Source organism: Pieris rapae, chromosome 2 (genome assembly GCF_905147795.1).
Source record: "Pieris rapae chromosome 2, ilPieRapa1.1, whole genome shotgun sequence".
In the NCBI taxonomy this organism is placed as follows: domain Eukaryota; kingdom Metazoa; phylum Arthropoda; class Insecta; order Lepidoptera; family Pieridae; genus Pieris; species Pieris rapae.
Window position 1 is genome coordinate 3,630,731 of NC_059510.1, and position 24,050 is coordinate 3,654,780.

At 32.9% G+C, this 24,050-nt stretch overlaps 3 protein-coding genes across 4 annotated transcripts in view; 1 reads left to right on the forward strand and 2 right to left on the reverse strand.

The window, feature by feature from the left end:
• Nucleotides 1-24,050, forward strand: part of LOC110996458 (angiotensin-converting enzyme) — an 82,689-nt gene that overhangs the window by 20,468 nt on the left and 38,171 nt on the right. Inside the window, exon 9 of the mRNA XM_022264125.2 lies at nt 529-627. Within this exon, the coding sequence (XP_022119817.2) occupies nt 529-627 (99 nt within the window). The remainder of the gene's footprint in view (nt 1-528; nt 628-24,050) is intronic.
• Nucleotides 1,201-2,942, reverse strand: LOC110996461 (proline-rich protein 4-like). Of its 2 annotated transcripts, XM_045631150.1 has the most exons (3): nt 2,829-2,942; nt 1,536-2,682; nt 1,201-1,469 (listed from the first exon to the last, which is right to left on the reverse strand). In XM_045631150.1, the coding sequence occupies exons 1-3, from the start codon at nt 2,838-2,840 to the stop codon at nt 1,357-1,359; spliced, it is 1,272 nt and encodes a 423-aa protein (XP_045487106.1). In that variant the 5' UTR covers nt 2,841-2,942; the 3' UTR covers nt 1,201-1,356. The 2 variants fall into 2 exon arrangements, with proteins under 2 accessions (XP_045487106.1, XP_022119822.2); XM_022264130.2 differs by having other exon boundaries at nt 1,201-2,682.
• On the reverse strand, nt 19,036-20,753 carry LOC110996463 (skin secretory protein xP2-like). Its single transcript, XM_022264132.2, has 2 exons — nt 20,629-20,753; nt 19,036-20,409 (listed from the first exon to the last, which is right to left on the reverse strand). The coding sequence occupies exons 1-2, from the start codon at nt 20,638-20,640 to the stop codon at nt 19,357-19,359; spliced, it is 1,065 nt and encodes a 354-aa protein (XP_022119824.1). The 5' UTR covers nt 20,641-20,753; the 3' UTR covers nt 19,036-19,356.

Genomic DNA, 24,050 nt, shown 5'->3' on the forward strand with positions numbered 1-24,050 from the left:
ATACGTGTAATCTGAATTTTAGGGTGAATCTCACAGTCTCTTAACTTTGTTATCGTTAGTTGATAATTAAGAATGAATAGAATAAAAATAGAAAGTGTCTCATCAAGAAACAAATGAAGTTGTGCATTTTTATAATTTTTAGGTCAATCTTCTTGTTACTTATTATGCATTACTGGTGTGCAAATGATGTTTTTACGCTTTTACGCGTAAGATACATATATTTAAAGCACTGGGCGGCACAAATATAGATATAACTGCAGTATGTATTAACAATGGGGTTTAATTTCGAAAATCGGAGAGTAAATAATTATATCTACCTAAGAACTTTTTACGTAAAAAACATAATATACATTAACAGATTAAAACATTGATTTTACATTCAGTGTTAAAAACTTTTCGTTTAAAAAAACAATACGATACAAGTTGTGTCGTAAAAATATGACATTCTTGATATTTAAGATTTATTTGTAAATTTCTATATACACTTCTTAAAAGCGTCTTTTTAAAAATGCTATTTGCTTCTTCCAGGGAACAATACCAAGGCGTGAAACCACCTGTTCTTCGTTCAGAGCTTGATTTCGATCCCGGTTCCAAATACCACATTCCAGCCAACATTCCGTACATAAGGTAAGACATAATCCTTACGTACACGAGTAAATATTACTTCCTTATGGCTGATTTAGTGTGCCGTAATACGTAATCTAAAACAGTGTAGACGAAATTTCTAAAGTGACAAGGCAAAAGCAAAATTCTGCATCAGGAAGTACTAAAAAATGTCAGTGTTCCTGTCGGATTAATTGAGCAACCGGTTAACGTCACGCAGATGTATTTTTCTAAGCTACTCTTATGTGGATTAACCACAGTCTTATACATGTTACGTAATCTTTTACATAACTTTACCTATCTAGAGCGCTTGTTTCAAAATCACTTCGCAATGAATAATTGTCTATTAACAACACACTATTATTAATATTGAAATATCTGTCTTAAGATACAACGAAACTTTGCCGCTGTTAATTTGACGATGTGTTTAATTTCCACACATTTAAATGTTTGTACAAATTATTTATCGTCTGTTTTATTATCTGTCATATATTTTAATTATTTGCCTGTCCGTTATTAATAATTGCCTTCAACAAATGCCTGAATATTTAAATAAATGCTAATTTGGATTTGAATAAAAGCAAATTGTTATTTGTTATTATTTTTTTTTTTAATGTAACAGTTCTTTAATACTTTCGGTTTTATTTACAACACAGTCATGTCGAAAACATAAACATAGGAAATAAAATACTTAGTCGACAACTAAACACAAAACAACATTTAAAGCTAAAAAACAAAGAAGAGATCAGACTATTAATGGTGGTATTCATGACCATTCTCGTAACTTCCTAAGCTGTGGCCTTCCAGCTCTTCGAGACCTTCATGGCCACCGTAACCTTCAATACCACCTTCATGACCACCGTAACCTTCACTGCCGCTTAATCCTCCTTCATGAAAGTCACCACTTAAGCCTTCATGGCCTCCATAGCTACCACCGCCGTAACCACCGCCATAACCACCGCCGTAACCACTGCTATGTTGCTCATGGTGGTGCACAATTGGTACCGGGATCTTGACTGGGTAGGGTACATGCTTTTCCACTGGGTACGGTACATGTTTCTCGATATGGACCGGCACTGGCCTGTCGACTGGCACCTTCACTGGAATAGGCACTTTCTTTTCAACAGGGTAGGGGATGACTTTTTCGACTGGGTAAGGAGCTGGTACGTGAACCTTGACTGGATAAGGCACTGGTTTCTCTACATGCACTGGTACTGGACGGTCAACATGTACTTTCACTGGGTAAGGTACAGGTTTCTCCACGGGGTATGGAACTGGCTTCTCAACTGGTACTGGCACGGGCTTTTCAACTGGTACGGGCCTTGGGTGGTCAACATGTACGTGTACAGGGTAATGTACTATCTTCTCTACTGGGTAGGGTACGTTTACCTTAACTGGAACCTTAACTGGGAAAGGTACGTGTTTCTCTACTGGGTAGGGTTGGGGTACATGAACTTTGACAGGAACGGGGACATGTTTTTCCACTGGGTAAGGAACGTGCTCGTAAACTTTGACTGGCACTGGTCTGTCAACGTGGACCTTCACTGGAACAGCTACTTCCTTTTCCACGGGATATGGCTTTGAAATGTACTCGGGTACTTTAATAAACTCTTTCACCGGGTAGTGAACTGTTTTGTATACGGGGTATGGATGAGGCACAGGCACTTTGACTGGGTATGGGACGTGCTTTTCCACTGGTACAGGGATGTGTTTCTCAACAGGGTATGGTACTGCGACGTTTTTCACAATTGTCACAGTCTTTTCATGTTCTTCATGACCATGCCCAATGCCTCCTTCAAAACTTCCTAGAGATCCTCCAAGGCCGCCATGGCTGCTAAAGCTTCCGTAACCACCACTGGAAGACCCGCCGTAACCGCCCCCGTAACCGCCCCCGTAACCGCCTCCGTAACCGCCCCCGTAACCACCGCCGTAGCCATGGTCACCATATAAGTCAGATAGACCTCTTTTGTCTTGTTTTTTGCTGTCTTCAACATTGCTGGATTCAGCCTTTGTGTCCTTCTCCGCCTTCTCCTCTGCCGTGGCCAGGCTAATAGCCACGGCCAAGATTAAGGTAGACCTCTGCAAAAATAATAACTGTTACTTTCACCTGAGCTATTTTAGTCAAATTATTTTAAAAAGTAATATTGATAAAAAAATAAAATGTTTTGGATTCATTTTATTATTTATAACAATTAAAAGTGTAACTAATTATCATTACAACTAACCAGTAGCCACATATTCGCTTTGCTTGATTCAGCGAAGGCTGCGCAGGAGTGTAGTGTGTGAGTCTCGACTCTTGGTTTTATACCGAGTGCAAGTTATTTCGTAGATCAATGAAGTAAACACTTTCGCTTGTATCTAAACTACGCGGTGCATGTGTGCGTGTGAGGATTTATATGATGCTGAGTATTGAGTTTATAAAAAAACTATCACACAAAACTCCAATTAAAAAACAATAAAATTTAAGATTAAGGCAACTAAACTCAATTTTTTTAAAAGAAAAAATGTCATTAAACGCTTAATATCGCGAGCTATATCTCGTAGAATAACATTTTTTATAAATATAGATTTATCAAACCACAATGGCCATGTGATATCAATAACGCGTTAATAATCTTACAAACTTAATCCATAATCCTCTATCCTCCTCCATATTAAAGATTCTTCAAAGCAAATAAGCTCTTTTTATCGAGAAAAGATAACCGCGCCGGGTTCAGAGATGTAAGGTATCAGGCCATACAATAGTTTGTAAACGTTTTTACACGCATAATCTAATAAAAAATCTAAAAATAAGTACTCGATTGTAATGTTCATATTAAATGAAAGGTAAACAAATTTTTTGTTTAAAAACAAAACTTTATTGTTTAAATTAACCGCACAAACTCCTCTGATTCTGTATGTATTATTACAATTATGTTATATATACAAATTGTCGTTTGTCCTACAAAGGGTTCAGAGGTCAAGGCCCTTCTTTGGATCGCGATTTGTTAACAACTGAATCCCTCGAAAGGTATATGAAAATTATTAGAATATTAACTGCTGTTTAACTATATTAATTGCATAGTTGTACAGTATATTTATAACTTAAGTGATAACGTTACATATATATGATTATTTAAGCATTTTTTATTGAACTATTATGTTAGTTTAAACGTTACAGTTCACATCAAATATATTATATAATATCGATAAATACACTAAAGTATCTTCGATTCAGTCGTAAATAAATTGTTAGATAATCATAATCACCAGATACGATTTACACATCACCAATGCAATAATAACCACATGTACTCAAACAAGATATTACATAGTAGATCAGTCTACTAGCTCCTTAGTTATAATTATTACTGCGTCATTCATATAGAGAATGATTTTAAAAAAAGCTTTTTTGACTAATTTAAGGTGAAATCTTAACCTGTCATTTAATCTTCATATTAGTTATTTCATCTTAAAAACCTTGAGATTAAATTAAATACTCAGTTAACTGACATATTTTAGTGAAACGGAAGCAAAGAAACAGTCCTTTTTTCATAATATCTTGATTTAAAATTCATGTATAGATTTTGTAATGTAATTAAAATCGTTGATTATGTGATCAAGAAAACTACTCAAGGCGAGCAATTTGGTAATTCCCTAATTCTAATTCATATTCATATTTTCGTAAAACTTGACTAAACCGTGGTGTTTTCTATAGCTTTTCATATTAAATTTGTGAGACTGAGTGATTCTATTACTATATATTATGACTGAGTCTAAAGATTTCGATATAAACAATACAGATTGCGGATAAAAAATTTGCGCATTTGGGATTGGTGCGGAAAGTCCGATCTTGTCGGATTTCTGTGATTAAACCAGAGATGTTGTTCGGTTCTCAATCAAACTGGAAAAATCATAGGAGTTGCTCATATATTTCAATTAAAACAAAGATTTTTCTGTAAGAAAAGCGTTAATTGCAACAGTATGTTAAGAATAATTTACATTCAACACCCACAAATTGCTATCACTGGTACATTATTTGTAAACCTTAGTGGGAAGTAGTAGAGAGACTGAAATAATCGATTTAAATAAGATTACGACTCGGCAAAGCTTCGATTGTATTAAAGCTTAATTTCCCAGACATTAACGATTACATCACGATTGTAGAATTTCCTAATAAAGGCTCTATATTCTTGTTTATGGTCTAACGTGAATCAATAGTTCCTATGCGTTTCTACTAGACATTAATAAAACAATTAGTGTATTGCTTAATTTGAAATATTTAACCTTGTTCACGCTTTCCTTAACCTTGATTCTGATAAAAATATTGTAAAAGAAAATTCTTACTTAGGTTATTTTATAATAAAAACTTTAAAATGTCCCAACGTTTCCCGCCTTGCATCAATATATTTTTCACAGAATAAGGTGCGTTTTATTCATTTTTATTTTTAACTAATAATACTGGTGACGTATGACATTTTTTACTTCGTGAAAGATTAATTATAAAGTTAACATTTCTAAAAGAAATATTTTTCACTTTTAATAGGTAAATGGCATTATAACATTTTGTTAAATTTAAGAACCGTTATATTATTGTACTTGGAACAGTAATAGTGTAGTGGCGTGCGTCTTCGACCCCGAGTTCATGGTTTAAATTACGGGTTTGCACACAGAATTTTAATTCTAAGCAACAAATACTAGCTCGTAAAGGCAAACATTCTTGAGAAACCAAAATAACCCAACAATCGGCGTTGGACACAGAAGGCTACTTAGCTATTAAGAAAAAAATAATCTCTAAACAGATACAGAAATCATCGGCTACAATATTATTTACTATACTATATAAGTTATTAACGTCAACAAACCTTTCTATGAGCTTTTAGATAAACTTAATATCTACTAAATCTGACTCATTCTATAGATTACGGGCAGTCTTATCGAGATAGTTTCAATTTGAGTTGCCCACACAATTGACAATGTTGCAAGCCTTTAATTCTAACATAACATTAAACGCGTAAATTATATATGAATATATTTTAAATCATTTATATAGAAATTCTCTCAGACTCTTTTGTTACTTTGTATTTACTTTATTAAAAAATATATATAATTTAAAGCAGTAGAGAGTCCATATGGTCCATATGAAGCTAGACTATGAGCCTATGAGCAAATCATAAATCATGAAGAGTGCTATAAGTATTATTTATTGAGTGAAATTAATTCAATATCAGATATCGAAACAAAATGCGACTTCTTAAGGCACTTTCTGCCGCGTATCTCTTTGTTAAAGCAGCTTCAGATAAGATCATACTATATCATTACATTATGACGTAATAGATCTATCAGTCTGTGGCACCTATAGGTGACCCTATAAACCAAAAAACAATAGAAAATATGAAATACCTAGCAATATTTCTTCACTTGACACGGTCAAATATTTATGTTTACATAAAAAACTTATCTTACGATCACAAATATCAATTTTCGTGTCAAACTTTAATATATTATTAATTCGTGCTTATAATGATTATCCAATTACGGAACTATATAAAATTATGTCATCAGTTTGACAATTAACATGGCCAGTCACCCGTGATCATGCATGTAATTAATCGAATCAATGATACAATTATCTATATTAAAATGACTTTTGATGGATGTTTATTATTATATTAACAGTATATCCGTATTAGGTAATACATTTTGTAATGTCTATAGTTCGATTCTCGTATAAACAATTGTCGTGTTTACAATATTGTCTTATCTAAGTATTAGATTCAGAATCAAGACTTAGCCCCAAATTTAACTTCCGTGTGTTAAAACCTATTTAACCTCAGGTATTTATAAATTCATTACATCTATTTTAATTAAAGTTACCTCATATGAATAGCAAATATGAAATATTACAAATGAAATAAAAATGGCATTATATCCGAAATTATAATTATCCGTTATTAACGATTAAAATAAATGTTTTTTTTTTCAAATAATATATCTATAAAATAAAATTTCAAAATCTATTTCGGGTCAAACTCCGGAGCTGTATTATGTACAAATGCGCAGGCGCTTTTAAGGTTTCTGAGATGGTATTGTCTATTAGTGTTGTCTTTTATTAACATAACTTTTACACATTTAAAGAAAAACACTTTTATAACGGATTGAAATGTATATTTGTAATGTATGATTGATATATATTATTGTAACTTATAATTATTTCTGAGATGACACTATATACACTATTAACCATACCTACTTATCTTTTACGTTTTTACTCAGTTAATTAATTGAGTTAATCAAACATTTTGATTCAAATTAAAGATACAGTTTCTCCATGGAAGTTATCAAATACTTTATTCAAATTACATATTTGATGGTTACCAAATATCCTTTTAACACTAGTCTGATTTATCTACGCTCGCGTAATCCCGGAAACCGCGTCTCACTACCGTCTAACTTACAAGTTTTATGTTACACTATCAGATAAATTATTGACTTGTTAAAAACTTTTTGCTAAAGAATCGTACCTACCTAGCTTACCTGGAAATAAAATATTAGTATTTCATCTTTGTATACTATAAGATAACGCGCTCCATTCATAATGAATTTTACTTTAATGCTTGAATGGTTTATATCAAATAAGAGACATTTAAACATAAATAAAACGCGTTTAATTTTTTAGTATCATAGTCACAGGTACGTGACTTTTTGTGATTTTTAATGTAGCCTTAGTAAAATGTAGAACTCACGACAATATAAGAATTATCTTATAACGAGTTCAAAAAAGCTTTGAAAAGATATAGCAGATATTGGTAAAATAACCAAGACTTTCAAATTCTGGTATGCAACAGTAATTTATGCATTGTCGCTAAAACTTTTTATGCAAATATTGAACTGGCAGTAACATTTTGAGGTTTTGATTGTGTATGAAATCATTTTTTCAGCCTAGAGCTTAAAAATAGATTGCGCCAATTCTCACTTGAAAGTATGTATATGATTTTTAAGGATTACGTTGGAAATATTTTTACACAGTGGTATGAAACCTATTACCCTTTTACATGTAAATTAAATAAAATATTTTATATCGGTACAAATACTGTTTATATTCGAGGCTCTTGTAAGAATCTTTACCTATACAAAAAATACTGATGCACAAGAAAAAATCTGGCATTACTTCAAAATCGTTACAAAATATATCATCAATCAAATTCATAACCAAGTTATTTAATGTAAATCAGACAACAAAAAACCATCCTATTAGTAACAAATTGAACAATTAAATCGAACATGAAAGGATTATGCATACACAATTTAATTAATGCATACTTGTATAATAATACATTAATCCTAGGCATAAATATTACGATATTCATAAAACGTAATAAATAATAAGGGATAATTTAAAATTAAGCTGGAACTCTTGGCTTGGACTTGTATCACTTCATATTAAAGGTATTGTGTGAATAATGAAAAAAAGACATTACATTGCCACCTAATAATATATTCTATACATGCGTCTCACTAGAAAATTTTTAAGTTTGCGGCGAGCACCTAAAGTGGGAAAACCAGAGCAAACGTATTCGATTGTTGCGTCTTTGACGTTCTTCTTTCGCCATACATTATTATGTATATCAAAAGAAATACATATAATAAATACATACATAGAAAACTGCGGTATAGCCAGGTTTCGAACTCATTTCTAATAGTTAAGCGTGGAGTGCCAGGCTCTAATGCTATTAAAATTTATCTAAATTCTGGTTATCCAGAAAGCAAAAAATGCACGTAGTTTAAGTGCATTAGAATAATTTTTGGGCGTGAATGATCTTTTGACTACTATATGAATAAAGAAATTTCAATTTTCAACCGTGGTGGAAGGTAGTCCATAGCCGTGTTAAAAGTATTATTAGCCGTGTTATAAGTGTTATTATTCAATTTTTAACAATAGTGTTAGCTTTTATAAGTCAAATTTGAAGTAATACAGAATACGTAAAATCAGTGAAGTGAATAATAGTGAATCTAATCAAGCTATGAAGTGCCATGGCTGTAATAACGTATTAAATGTCGATCATTTTTTAAAGTGTAATAATTGCAAACGCAAGTTTTGTTATGAATGCCTTGATGTTGCTGCCGGGTCGACTAAGCAGCTCAGTGCTGAGCAATTGGCATCACTTAATTGTCCTCTGTGTCAGAATGTAACTCGGCGTAAAAACAATGACGATAATACTCCTGTCCGGCGGGGTCGCAATAACCAATCACCAAGCGCCTCCTCATATATAACGACGTGTAAAGAGCCGGAGTGTGATTTTGCTACGAAAACTTCTGCAGGCGCTGACTTTTCTAAGCAGCCGGTTACGTTGGACAGTATTAGCAAACTTATAGACTTGAAACTGTCCCCTGACTCATCGTTTATGCTAAATCTACGGTCCGCGCTTAGAAAGGACTTGAAGGACATGGTGACCGACGAGGTTAGCCGAGCTGTTGAGTTGGTAAAGGCTGACTTCACGACGACAACGGATTTTATCATCTTAGAACAAAATGATTTGAAGTCAAATATTGCAGACAAAGACAATCGAATCAGGGTACTCGAGACTGAACTTGCGAAATCTCAAAACACGTTATCAAAACTCCAGAGTCGTTTATTTACAGTTGAAAAGATTTCACGTGACTTAAACCTCGAGATTCACGAGGTACCCGAAAGCAAGACTGAGAATCTGATGGAGTTATTCAAAAAACTCTGTGAGTGTTTAAATGTTGTGGTATCTGAGAGTGATGTTAAAGCATGTCGTCGTGTAGCTAAGATGGACTCAAACTCCAAAAGGCCGCGAAACATACTAGTTACCCTCTCAACGCAGCGTCAGCGTGATACACTCTTGTCTGCGTTGACTCGCTTCAATAAGTCCCACCCTGACACCAAACTATCTACTACCGATATTGGTATTGGCGGCACGTCGTCGAGCAGGATATACTTGTCTGAACATTTGTCTCCTGAAGCTAAAGAGTTACACCGTGCGGCACGTAAATTTTCTACTGACAAGAACTACAGGTTTGTTTGGGTGCGATATGGCCAAATTTATGTTCGTAAGGATGAATCAAGCCCGGCCATTCTAATTAAAAGTCATGATTCCTTCACTAAATTGTCTTAATTGTTATTACTACTACTAATTTGTTTGTTTATCATTGCTTAGTAAGTTACTTGATCAATTTTTGTTTTTATATACTGAATCACACGTTATTTCCACAATGATTAATATATTTTATCAAAATGTAAACAGAATTCGTAGCAAGTTAACTCAATTTTCTTTAAATCTGTTAAATTCTAACTTCGATATTATATGCTTGACGGAAACGAACTTAAATATGAGTGTTTTCGATGGCGAAGTTGTTGACGCCCGTTACAATCTCTTCAGACGAGATCGTGCGGATTCCTCCTGTGCTAAAACCGAGGGAGGTGGAGTTTTACTCGCCGTCCATAAAAAATACCAGGTCATCCGTCAAGCATCGTGGGATAGTGATATGGAGGATGTCTGGGTTACTCTTATTCCTGAAGCACGTGACACTTCTCGCATAAATTTATGTGTTTGCTACTTGCCTCCTGATATTAGAATTAACAAGCTTGAACTCTTTTATAGCCATTGCCAAAATTTACTTCTTAATCGTTTCCCTTTGGATAATTTCTTATTAATTGGTGATTTTAACACACCTGATTACTCTGATTCGATTAATCCCTCTCTGTCAATTTCCCCTAACCCGAGTAAGAAGCTCCTTCTACTAAATGAATTAATGTCACTGTGTAATCTAAAACAGCATAACTTTATCACAAATGCAAACGCTCGCTTGTTGGATTTGGTGCTTTCTAATATAGATTGTATAAGTGTCAATGAAACACTTGCATTAAGTTTGTTAGATAAAAATCATCCCGCAATTTTGATTACTCTTTCTCCGATTCAGATTTCTAAAGGGCTTCAACGCGCTAACATTAAACGGCTTAATTTTGCTAAATGTAATTTTGAAAACATTAAATCTGAACTCCAGTCTGTGAACTGGTCCGAAATCTTATCGTCCCCTTGTATTGATGAGTGCACCGAAGCTTTTTATGAGCTTTTATTTGAAATAATATCAAGAAATACACCAAGTTGTTGTAGCAAATTCTCATCTTATCCAGTCTGGTACAGCAAATCCTTAATTAAATGTAATAAAGAAAAAAACTTATATCATAAACGGTTTAAGAGGTTTGGGAATCCCCGCGATTACGACGTTTTCTCTTTGCTGAGGGAGAGATGCAAATTTCTTACCAAGATTTGTTACGACAAGTATATCGCATCCATCGAGGACTCGTTGGCCAAGGACATAAAATCATTTTGGAGATTTGTGAATAATCGTAAAGGCCATATTTCAGTGCCTCACACCATGACACTTGAAAATACTTCTGAGACAGACGGTCAGGGGATATGTGACCTTTTTTCGCGATACTTTGGTTCAGTTTTTGACGATAAAACTAATAAAACTATATACACTGACCAATCTGGTGCTGTAAATAACACGTATTTTAATATATTATCTGGCTTTTCTATTACGGTAACAGATATCAAACGTAAAATAGATAGTTTGGATATTAACAAAGGGGCGGGTCCTGACCTTCTGCCTCCTATTTTCATAAAAAGTTGCGGAAAGGAGTTGTCCATTCCATTATGTGTTCTCTTTAATAAATCGTTAACTAGTGGTGTGTTTCCTAAGCGCTGGAAAACTGCCCACATAATACCTATTTATAAAAGTGGTGATAAGTCCAATTGTAAAAACTATAGACCGATAAGTATTTTATCTTGCGCTGCTAAATTATTTGAGTCAGTGATGTATACTCATCTGTTCAGTCATTTTAAGCCTGTTCTTTCAGACAAGCAACATGGTTTTGTTAGAAACAGGTCTACGGTCACTAACCTTCTGGAATACAAAAACTATCTCTGTCAAGTGTTTGCCACAGGTGGCCAAGTTGACTCTGTTTACACTGACTTCTCTAAGGCTTTTGACAAAGTAAATCACCATCTGCTCTGTCATAAGTTAGCGTCACATGGTATCCACGGCAGTTTATATAGATGGATCTGCTCATACCTAGACTCTAGAACTCAGTTGGTTGCGTTAAAGGGCTTCATCTCTGCACCTATCGCAGTTACATCGGGAGTACCTCAGGGTTCCCACTTAGGGCCATTATTCTTCGTAGTTTTTATTAATGACCTTATTCAACAACTGTCCTGCAATTGTCTCTTATATGCAGATGACTTAAAAATATTTACTTCTATTACTAATTTAGATGACTGCTTAACATTACAGCGTGATATCAATACCGTATCACTATGGTGCAAGACGAACTACATGTATTTAAATATAGACAAGTGTTTTGTCATATCGTTTACTAATAAACGAAACAAAATCGTATGGAACTACGTCATAGATGGTCAATTAGTTAACAGATCAGATGTTGCAAAAGACCTAGGTATCCTGTTCGATGACAAGCTTTCATTCCGTGCCCACTATAGTCACATCACGTCTAAAGCAAACCATCTACTGGGTTTTATTCTTAGATCCACAAAAGGTTTTAAAAATCCTCGTAGCACCTTGTACTTATACTTCAGCCTCGTAAGAAGTATATTAGAATACGGTAGTCCAATATGGTCGCCGAATTATAAGGTGCACATTGACGATATTGAACGAATTCAGAGGAAATTTCTCAGAATTTTATGTTATCGTATAAAACCTGGCCGGTCTAACTTAAATTATTGCGATAGACTCCTGAAATTTAAAGTTCAACCATTAGAATCCAGACGCATAGTCTTCGACTTAGTTTACCTTTACAAAATCACCCACTCCATTATAGACTCTCCCGAACTACTAGCTCACATTAGCCTTAACATTAGATTTAGTGCCCGTAGAGCTAACGAAGTCAATTTATTTTCCCTTCAAACTTATAAGAATAACATCTCTTTTTACAACCCTTTGACCAGGATGGCTCGTCAATATAACGAGATGGCAAAGAGCAACCACTTACTTGTGGACATATTCTGTCGCAACATCAATAAATTCATTAGTGTCGTTAAAGACATCCTCCATCGTAGGTTAAGTGCTGACCCTTGTGGTCCTGGTTAACGTTACGTTAAATTGGTGTCGAGGAACTTATTATTATTATTATTATTGTTTTTTTTTTACTATGTTACCTTTGTTAGTTATGAGCCTTTTATTGATGTAACATTAATTTTGCAGTGTGCACATGGTTTTACATTAGAATCCTGTTCATAACTATTAGTTTTAAGTTTATTTTTGTAAAGATTATAATGTGTTTTGTGCACCAAATAAATAAAAATAAAATAAATAAAATAAAGAAATGTTTTTTTATATTGAACTTAGTTCTTTTACAATAAAACTATTTTACTAAAACAAAATAATTAACAAAATCCTAAATCAAAATACAACAAAGTATGTTTTATTACCTGTTTTATAACCTACAATATACAGGCTATCGTTTTCTCTGCCTTTTGTCTTATATGTTTCAGATTGTCTGAAAAAAATGCTCAATACCAAGAAACATTACAACTATTCTGATTTTAAAATTTTCTAACTATGGTATGTATTGTGTGTATATAAAACGCATATTAATTGTTGTAATTTCAATTTTTCAGGTAAGTTCTTGATTAACACTTGGTAAGTTGTCTATATAGCTCTAAATCAACCATTAAATCCGGTTATTGCGTGTTAGTGTGTACGTGTGTGCGAATGCCACAGTGCTGCCATTCTCTAAGCGGATTCTTTGGTAACTACGGTAATGTATGTATACTTCACATTGCACATATGAGCCTTTCGCTTAATATCATACGTGAAACAAACCTACAATTCCAAGTCAAACCACTAGATGGCATTAATTCAATAAAATGAAAGGTTTATGTGCTTCGATGTAGTCTGAACAAGACCAATTCTGATAACTCATTATACTATAAAATTTCCTTTTAATTTGACTTTTCATTCAATTTAATTTAATTTTTTTTGTGAAATCTCTTATAAATAACTAGTGGAGCAGTTTGTTGGTGTTATTATAGTTGAAACAATATTGATGCTATTTATTATTATGAATGTTGAAATTATTGAGAAAACCATGGTCCATTTCTGGTCCTCATACAATTTCGTGAAAGGTCGGCACTTGCGATCCCTCGGCATTGAGAATGTCCATGGGCAGCGGTATCAATTCTTTGCGAGCCTCCTACCCGTTTGCCCCTGTTCTATGCAAAATCCGTTATATCAAAAACAATTTACTCGTCTTCTTATAAAATATTTATGTGTGCATTAAAAGGTTTAATACGAGAGTCAGTCAAGGATACTCTCAAAAATGGTGAGACAGGAAATTATCTGCGGATATTGTGAAATATATGAGTGCAAATTTGAACCGGAACCATTGTTATCCGGAGTCTGAAAGATTTTTACGACTAAGGATATATTTCGAAATGGTTAATTAAAACTTAATATTGATGTATCGAATATCCTGGCTTACCAGTAACGGACTAGCCTAAAATCTTAAAGACAAGACACGTTTTGTAGGGCCCTAAAAATTCTACTACAATGGCTAAAATCTGAACACTTTCCAGAAGACCAATATTTAATATCGCCAAAATTTGATTCATAAAACAATTATATGTTTTGATGAACAGCTAGACTGGTTAAAATCTTTCTTTTACATTACTTACCGTCTTCAGGGTATCCGTGACTGACGGATATTTAAAAAAAATTGATGTGTTATTTTGGCAAAATTACTCGGAATGTATTTACAGTTTTTACAGGTCACAACCCCTAGTTTACTTGAAACACGTATAACACAATTAAGCCTAAATTAAAAAGCGAATTGTAAAAATTCTATCAATATAATAATAAAAATTTGACTGCCATTTCTAGGTACCTTTGGATGGTACTCTCTGCATATATCTTAGCCCTCACAGTTAGGGCCCTTGATCCTAAACGGGCCTTCCACTTATTAAATCCACCACAGACGGTGACCACAGTAATTATTGCCTAACATGATTAGTTTTAAATCACCCAGGGTATTGATGTCTTTACCAATTGACAAACTCGGTAGAATTACATTGTGCAACTTGTCCTAAATAAGCATGCGTATTTAAAATAACAATAATAAAAGTGCTAGAAAATGTGTATATGAAAAAAATTAACACGTTTTAATATATTGTCAGCTTTGGAAGATATTACATATTATCATATACTAGTCTAAGATTAGTCGAAGAGACTTGATCGTTACTTTTAAGTACTTTACAAACGGTAGCTAATTTGACAAAGCGAGTATAAGATAAATTTTAGCGAATAAAACGCTGTAATGTTTGCAATTGTAAGCACTAGGACAATGGTTTTGCATTCAAGTGAAAGATTTAAAAAAACATATCAGTTTTCAGTTCATTAGTTTCTTTATATCTAATATATTAAAGATTTCATATAAAGGACGTATCATATAAAGTTATATTTCATTTTTTTATTTCCATTCAGCATTATTTGCATTTGCATTTCGCTGTAGATATAAATGGGTTGATTCTCTAGTGTACAGTAAATATTGAGTTTATTCAATCGTAAAATTTATCCGATCACAAAGAATATCTTAATTACATAGGTACAGATTATAAGTAATTTCCCGCGGTAACAAGGAACTGATGCAATTATGCCACATTTACTTAGCAAAAAGTTAGAAGCTTTTCTCGTAACAATGACACGTTACATACATCTATCTATGTGCTAATATAACACTTTGTAAGACTATATCAGTATTATATGGTTATCGTAAGAGTAAACGCACCCTCACGTATATGTCTTTCACACCATCACACATAACACAGCTGAATTATTGTAACTTAGTTAAATGTGTTAATATTTTTTTGTATTATTGATTTTTTCAAAATAAATAAACAAGTATTGCGCGATATTATATTATATTACCTTTGAACTATTTATGAGTTTTTGTATTCAGAAACAAGTCTGGCGTTACGATACAGAGTGGAGAATTAACGCTACTTAACTTCCGCATATAAAAAACTATTTAAAATTCATACACAAATTGAAGTTGACCCTTTTTATACGGAAAAAAATATGTGAAAATAAAACTAATAATATATTCAGTCTAATTATCTTTAAAAGCTTCATAATTAAATCAAGATTGAGACCCATACAAATGGAACATTAGGAAATATTGTGCGTACGACTGTAACAATGGCTATAACGTGACCTTCAACTATTCCAATCCCGCAGGTCATTGACTTCCAGTGAAATATTTATAAACAATCTACGTAGTAGGTACAACTTGATAAGGATAAATTATAAAAGATTTTATCTTAAATGTTTTGGTAAATCTGTTTAATTTTAATAATCATGTCAAAACATTTTTAAACATATTTCAAGCCATATGTACATTACATTTGACCTAATGAACAAATGACTAACCGATATACGTTTATACATTTAAAGAACCGTCAAGCTCACTGAATCGTAATTAATTCAACAATATACATAATTAAATGAAAATATAATATTTTATAGCCAATATTAACGGTGATGCAATTCTTAAAATGGTAAGTATCGCAAATTACGTAAAACATTACCGCCGTACAGTTGCACAGTGTAGTTGACGTTTTGTAATAAGAAAGCTCTACTTTATGATAATTCCAGAGTTAGAGAGATAATCGTTTTATTGATTTATAGTTAGTCACGTTGTTACCTAAAATATAGCCAACGGCCATATACTTATTATAAACGCAAAACTGAGAAAACGTGATTTATATGTTATATTATTATTCAAATTTTTCCGTGTCTAAATCCTAATTTTTTAAAATTATTCATACAATAAAATTTTAAAAATGATTCGACAATATTGTAGTTCATATACGTTGATACAGGTTTTGAAGGATGCGCCTTACGCCCGAAGGCTAAAATTAATCCACAATCTCAGATTGAAAACAGTCTGAGATCAGACCGTGACAGTCGATCGATCTCCTATCTGCATCCCAATAACCAAACCCTACGAAGACTATACGATACGACAGATATGATGCAATCTCGTCGCTCTTTACACTTATACTTATTTCATAATCAATATAAACCAAATAAAGTTAATAAAACCTCACAAATAATATTTAAATATACATGTCTATGTTTATAACATATCAATTGTATAGGTATTTAATTATTTTAAAAACTGATCTAAGTTTAAATCTTAAGATAGGATATTGGCACAGTTGTCTTTTAATACAAAGGTCTACCCACATACACCGATCTGACCTAGCATAGCTTGTATCGACAGATGGCTATTATATTCCGTCGATTGGTTATTAGCCCAACTTGATCAAAGTTTGGATTAAGATTTTTATTTATCTAAGATGGTCAAAAATTGATGGAGATAGGTTATTGGGTTTGGGAGTGAGACCAATGCAGATTTTACGAGATCGCTGCTCACATTGAACACCAACTACCTGTACTCGTATATAGTATCTTAAAGTTATTAATAGTCAGAATAGCTACAATGGGATATGAACTCTAACGTCCTTGTTCAAAACTTTAATAAGGCTTAAATAGTTAAATGAAAAAAAATTAAACTTATATGCATTTGTCACACTCCTAAACAAGACTGCTATTCGTACATTAAAACAAACCACAGCGTGTTTCTATTGTAACTTATCGTGATTATATTATATTATTTTGTAAAATAAAGAAATTAAAAGTTATCGCGTCAATTTGTTTGTAAATTCCAAAACAATCGTTATTTAAAAAATACGTTCATATAAAAATATTTTTCTATTCTAAATTTAAATTATAATTACCTACAGTGAAAATATTTTCACCAAAAGTTTTGCAACACTGAGAGAGTATATTAAACATGTAAAGTAATAAAATGTAATTAACTACACTGAGCACGTTATATGTATTGTACCAGATTCTAAACACATTGTTACATGTTACATAACACTATTTGTACCTATTACATTTTAAGAACTATATTATAATAAGATAAAGTAATTGCTCTGACAATGTAGACTTTCTTATTAAAATACATTTTAGTTTCAAGGCTCACTTTCAAAATTCTAATGAAACTAATTATGAAAGGTGCTAAGGAATGTTATATAAATAGTTTTTAATTAGTAAGCAGCTAAGAGGTGTTACATTTTTTATTAACACTTTCATCCGCTTGATGATATTGTTAAATAATTTGTCAGGTAGAAGGCTATCTATTTGTCTATCAGAAAAAATAAATGATCACGAAGCATATACTGAAGAAGTCTGAAGTGGTAAAATAATCTCAATTGAATATATAAAAAATCGTATAACAAATTACGTTATTTATATAAATTCTTCTTTTTGATTTATTTAAAAAAAAATAACTTTCTTTCAAAAATTATAATTATATATAGTTCTTAGTTAAACTAGATTTCCATATCTCCGACAAAGATCAAGTGAAATTTTTACGTTGCGAAGCCTGTAAGCATATGTGTAAATGCAATAATTCAATATAACTTTAAACATCGAACAAAAATGAGATTCGCAATTTACATAATAATCAATTTAATGCAAGTAAAACCTCCTTGTGACATTAATAGTGTTTGTAAATATCGTATTGTATAACAATAATACAATAAAAAGTATCTTAGCATAGTTCGTGTGTTAACGATTTAAGTCAAATCCCGAAGTGGTATAAACCGAGACACGTTAATTATAAGTTACCGTATGTTAAAGCTTCATCAATTAACCTTTTCATATAATGTCATAACACTAATCAGTAATGTTTCGATTAGCCAGCTTTTCTGACAACTTTCATTATGGAGATCAAAGATAAAGCGAAATGTCATGTACCATCTGATGATCGCAACCTTATGTTTCATGTTCGCGAATCAAAATAAGGAGTTGCTTTTTATCTCTGTACCAGAATTTATTAAATATAAAGAAAGTAACCAAAAAGCTCAGATTTAGGTTGTCTTCTGTTTTTAACAAGTGAAAATGATTAAAGACCATTTTAAGAAATAATTTAATGTATTTAATTAGCGAATTATGAAAACATCCGCTGTTTTCATTCTTCTAATACTTTGAATTGCTAAATATAATAATTGCGAACCAAAGATGTATGCAATTAGAAAACCAACACCAAGGTTCTTCAAATGTTATTAATTTTATTCTGAGAAATATATGTAAGTCATAAATGATTTATGAAATTTGACCTATATAGATTTACTTATGTCAGTTACGCAAAACAGTGTATGCGTTTATTGTCAAATGTTTCGACACCATTTAACTAGCGGCGATCCGAGTGGCTTGCGATGCGATACTAATCTAGGCCGTATTATGTCGTATTTCGCAAATACTTACGGTCTACGGATCGAATAATAACATACTGCACGTAATTATGCAAAATAACAGAGGAATCAATGAAAGCAATCGTTCATTTTTGGCATGGCCAAGTTTATTACTTATAAAATACAGGTAACTTTTCTATAAATGGTAACAATTTGTCGTTTATAAAGTAACAGGTACATCAACTCAAAATTATACAACGCAACAACCGATCAGGTTTCATACAAAAAATATAATAACAAAAAAAAACTATTAAGCAAGTCGTATCGGTGCAAAACAGTCTAGCCTCAGAGTAGTATGTTCAGAGATCGATTAGACATACTCTCTGACAGCTCACTGGCTTAACCATAATATTTGTGCTAATCTTACATTTACATATCACAATAGAGCCTCCTCTTCCTGCAGCCATTAATAGCTTTCATGATGACCGTACTCGTGACCGTGGCCGACGAAAACAGGTACCTTAACGGGGTAGGGCACTGGCTTCTCAACATGAACGGGAACGTGTTTCTCAATGTGTACTGGGTAAGGCCTGTCTACCAAAACTTTGTAGGGCACTGGGACGTGTTTCTCGACTGGCACGGGAATGTGTTTCTCCACTGGGTATGGCGCTGGTACGTGCACTTTCACGGGGTATGGGACGGGTTTTTCAACATGCACTGGTACAGGGCGGTCGACTGGGACCTTGACGGGGTAAGGCACTGGTTTCTCAACGGGGTAGGGTACAGGCTTTTCTACTGGGTAAGGCACAGGTTTGGGGACGTGTACAGGGTAAGGCCTGTCAACGTGGACTTTGTATGGTACGTGGACCTCCTTGATAACAGGGTAGGGAGCTGGTACATGAACTGGTACCTTTACTGGGTAGGGGACCTTCTTTTCAACTGGGTAAGGAGCGGGTACATGAACCTTTACTGGGACCGGTACTTGCTTTTCCACTGGGTAGGGTTGAGGAACGTACACTTTGACTGGGACTGGTCTGTCAACAGGGACATGAACTGGGTAGGGCACTTTTTTCTCTACTGGGTAAGGCTGAGGAACGTGCACAGGCACTTTGACTAGTTCCTTAACGGTGTATGGGACATGCTTAACTACGGGGTAAGGTTGGGGCACTGGCACCTTGACAGGTACTGGAACGTGTTTCTCGACTGGGTATGGGATGTGCTTTTCAACTGGGTAAGGAACAGGAACGTTCTTTACAACAGTAACGGTTTTGTGAACTTCCTCGTGTCCACCGTAACCACCGTAACCGCCAAAACCACCGTCATAACCGCCTCCATAGCTTCCTCCGAAGCCACTGTCAAATCCTCCGTGCCCGTATCCCAGACCTATGAGACCACGTTTTTCATGTTTTTTGTCGTCAGCTGCCACCTTGTTGTCGGTTACTGCCACTTCTTTTTCTGCTGTCTTGGCTTCTTCGGCGTGAGAGAGAGCCAGGACAGCCACCAGACTGGCGGCCACGAGCTGAAACCAAATTTTTAAAATTAGAACATATTCATAGTACTCTTTACTCTCAATGACAGTTTATATTCACAAAAGCCTTTGAAGGATATATTTGTATGATATTTATGTTCAATTGCTTTATGTAAATTATCATTTTCTTTTTCACCAACAAAATGGAAAATCCAGAAAATGACGATCACAAGAACACTAGCACAAGCACAATTCAAATTAGACACACACCATGAGCTTCATGATGCTGCGTTTGTTGGTTGCACTGAAGTCAACGAAGTCCTGAATGCGAATGATGCGTGTTGGATCTCAGCTCTGATATATATATGAGCGGCATGAGTGGCGGAGCGAAAAAAAGGCATAGCACTGTAGTCCTACAGTACTTTCGCTTTCGAGGGGTATCGCAAGGCGCCGATTCAAAATGCTCTATATTCAACTTACTGAGTTTGAACTGGTTTGAGATAATGCAGACAGTTCCTGAAGCTTTGGTAATATCAGATATGAAATCAATAACCAATAGATAAATTTTGTAACTACAATGACCGATTAAAAATACCTTATTACAAGGTTAAATTATAGTCACATTTTAATAAATTTATATGTTCTGATCTAAATTAATTACCATCACAAATACTACCGCGTAGTAATTCTAATTCTTATTAAAATCATATACACAATTAAAGAATTCTTACATTTTTGTAACTATTACAAATTCAAATGCAATTGATCTACTTTATTCTGATTTGATTTAGCACTAAATGGAACTAATGATATATTATGTAAATGCCATTAAACTTAAACATATAAGCTTAATTTTATTTTAATTATTATATTTTTTATTCCATATAATTATTAACAATGAAAAAACTACCTCGGTCACAGACTCAAAGCTCTAAAATACTTAATGAAAGTAATAATAATCTTATATTCTAGTTCAATAAGAAATAATTCGACCGAATATAAAAAAAATCTGTATCCAGAAATAAAAAGTGAATTATTATTTTATTAGTTTTGCTCTGATCTTCAACAATGCATAATAAAAAAATCTAAACTTAAATAACTATTTACCATAAACATTCGTATACAAATTTAAATTGTATTTATTTAAAATTGGAAGATAAATCTAAGTCGCTTAAATGTTTATTTGTGTCTTTTGAAAGTAAACCCTTCACTGAAATAGATAGTGCCATAGACTAATTATTTAATTGTGTATATTATACAGCGTTTAAGGAATTTCGCTCTGTCATAGTTAGGTGAGTAGTTTTGGTTTACTATTCCAAAAATATATATAATTGCTGTTATCCACTTGACTTGGTGTTAAAAAACACATATATAATACTATAATAATATATAAAATAATATATAATATAATAATAGGTCTTAATTACCTTCCTTACAGTAATAATAAAACAATATACAATATAGTGGATGCCTGGAAGAGATCGTTCGAAAGTGATAAGGCCGCCAGTTGCTCGTCTTTTCATTTAACTATGTTCCATTTTTATATTTTAATATAACGAAGTGTTAATCAATAAACAATATACATATGAGGGAACAGAAGGCTCAAAACATTACCTCCTATAAATAAACATACCTTTTCTTTTTAATATTATTCTAGATAAAAAGAGAGATTTCAAAAATAAAACTTTAATTTGGGACTTTAGTGCCAAAGCATCCGTAGACTGACCAAGTAATCTTCACAGAGATTGGCACGTCATATATCAATCATAACAAATACTTATTCTCATTTATTTATAGATTCATTGATTTCACACACAAATGCTTGTAAAATATTTCAGTATGGATTATATCTGAGTTCATGAGAATTTGTAAGCCCCCAGAGTATTATACCTTATACTTAGAATTTCGTAAATCGTTCATTTTTGTCCGACTGTCATGTTTCTAACATTCCAAGGTCCCTTTTGTTCTTTGATATCGGTTCATTACTGCATTTGACATTATTACTTTCACGAGCCGTTTAGGCAGTGTTCAGGTTTGTATTACGTTATAAGGAATGAAAAGGAATTTCTTACGTAAACAAGCGTATTATTGTAATATGTGTTCCAGTGTGTAAGGGAAAAATTCGTACCAAGTTTGTACTTTTACACCCCACGAATAAATACTTAAAATCTGAAGTTCCGACCGAATCGTAACTAATTATAGACATCTTATTTACTTGTTGATATAATAAAATCTCTTTCGTCAACATGTATAATGCTGCTTACATGTATAATCTATTTTTTAAATTGAAACAGAGAATTCTAAGCTTACAAGTTTACGGCTACCTCTTTATCTCTGTAAAACTAGAAACCATTGGTGAATGTTAGAATTAATTTCAACGTTAAATTATTTTAATTCGCGAATTTCACGATTTTATTATGCAATTCATTTTTAATACATTTCGTCAAAATATGCAATACCGTAATGTAATTCGTTATATCAATATATCTATTATTTACGTACATAAATGCCTTAGTACACAGCAACATCAAGAAGCACTCAACGTATCTACTTATTTATAATTAGTCGCAAAGACTGATTGTATTGTTAATAATAAAAAAAGCACACAGCTGAAATCCGAACCCATGCTACCACCACTTACCTAATAGGTTTATTCTATTTTCATCGGTAGAGTGATCGATATGTCCTTTTCATACATAACTTCTTCTTTATAGTGGTTGCCTGGAAGAAATCGAAGGCGATAAGGTCGCCAGTTGCTTTACATTAAATTATGTTCAATTTTGTATTTTCTTTTATGTAATGCAACGAAGTGTTCATAAATAAAAATTAAATAAACTTCCGAATGTTTACCTGTATCAAATTGTTTAATACTTTTTCGCTTCATCAGCAAAAAAACGCACAATTTTTTATATTAAAATATTAAATTTAATCAAATCTGGTTAAAATCATAACACTATCCACTATTGTGATAAGTCTATTTATTGAGGCAGATAACGCCGGTGAAACATAGCTGTTGTCTAGAAAGACTAAATACTTAGTATGACATCCAGTATTTGTTTATTGCCCTTTGTTTTATATTATACTATTATATCAGTATCCACAAGTGCAATTTTTTTTTAAACTTGAAAAATTTATTAAAATTACATTTTGATTCGTATAGTGTAGAGATTAACAAGTGTATGTTTTCTGCAACTTTTATTTTCTCCACGACTCTACTCATATAGTAGAGTCACAAGCCTGGGAATTATCTGTTTCTGTTGTCCTAGAATTGTGCACAATCCTGCTTTGGTTGATAATTTCAGTCATATTCCCCTTTTATACTAACGCCCTTATAGATTATCTAATATATTAAACGTACAGCCGTACAGCACATAGTTTTTTTTTACAAAAATTAATCGCCGGATTTTAATTAAATGTGTTTTCGTATTAAAACTGTACGCTCTAAATGTTCTTGGTGTGTTATTATCATGACACAGAAACGTTGTGTAATACTAAATTTATTACTATTTACTTTCAATAACCATATTTCTTTCTTTCTTATTTGACAAAAGGGCATTTTCCTAATTTAATCTGTGGATAAAAACGCTTCAGAAGCTTTGACCACAAACTATTAATTGTAACGAAATATCAGCTCTATAAATTATTTTTTTTGAGCGTTTGCTTTTTAAATAATAATTCTTTTTCCTTGAAAT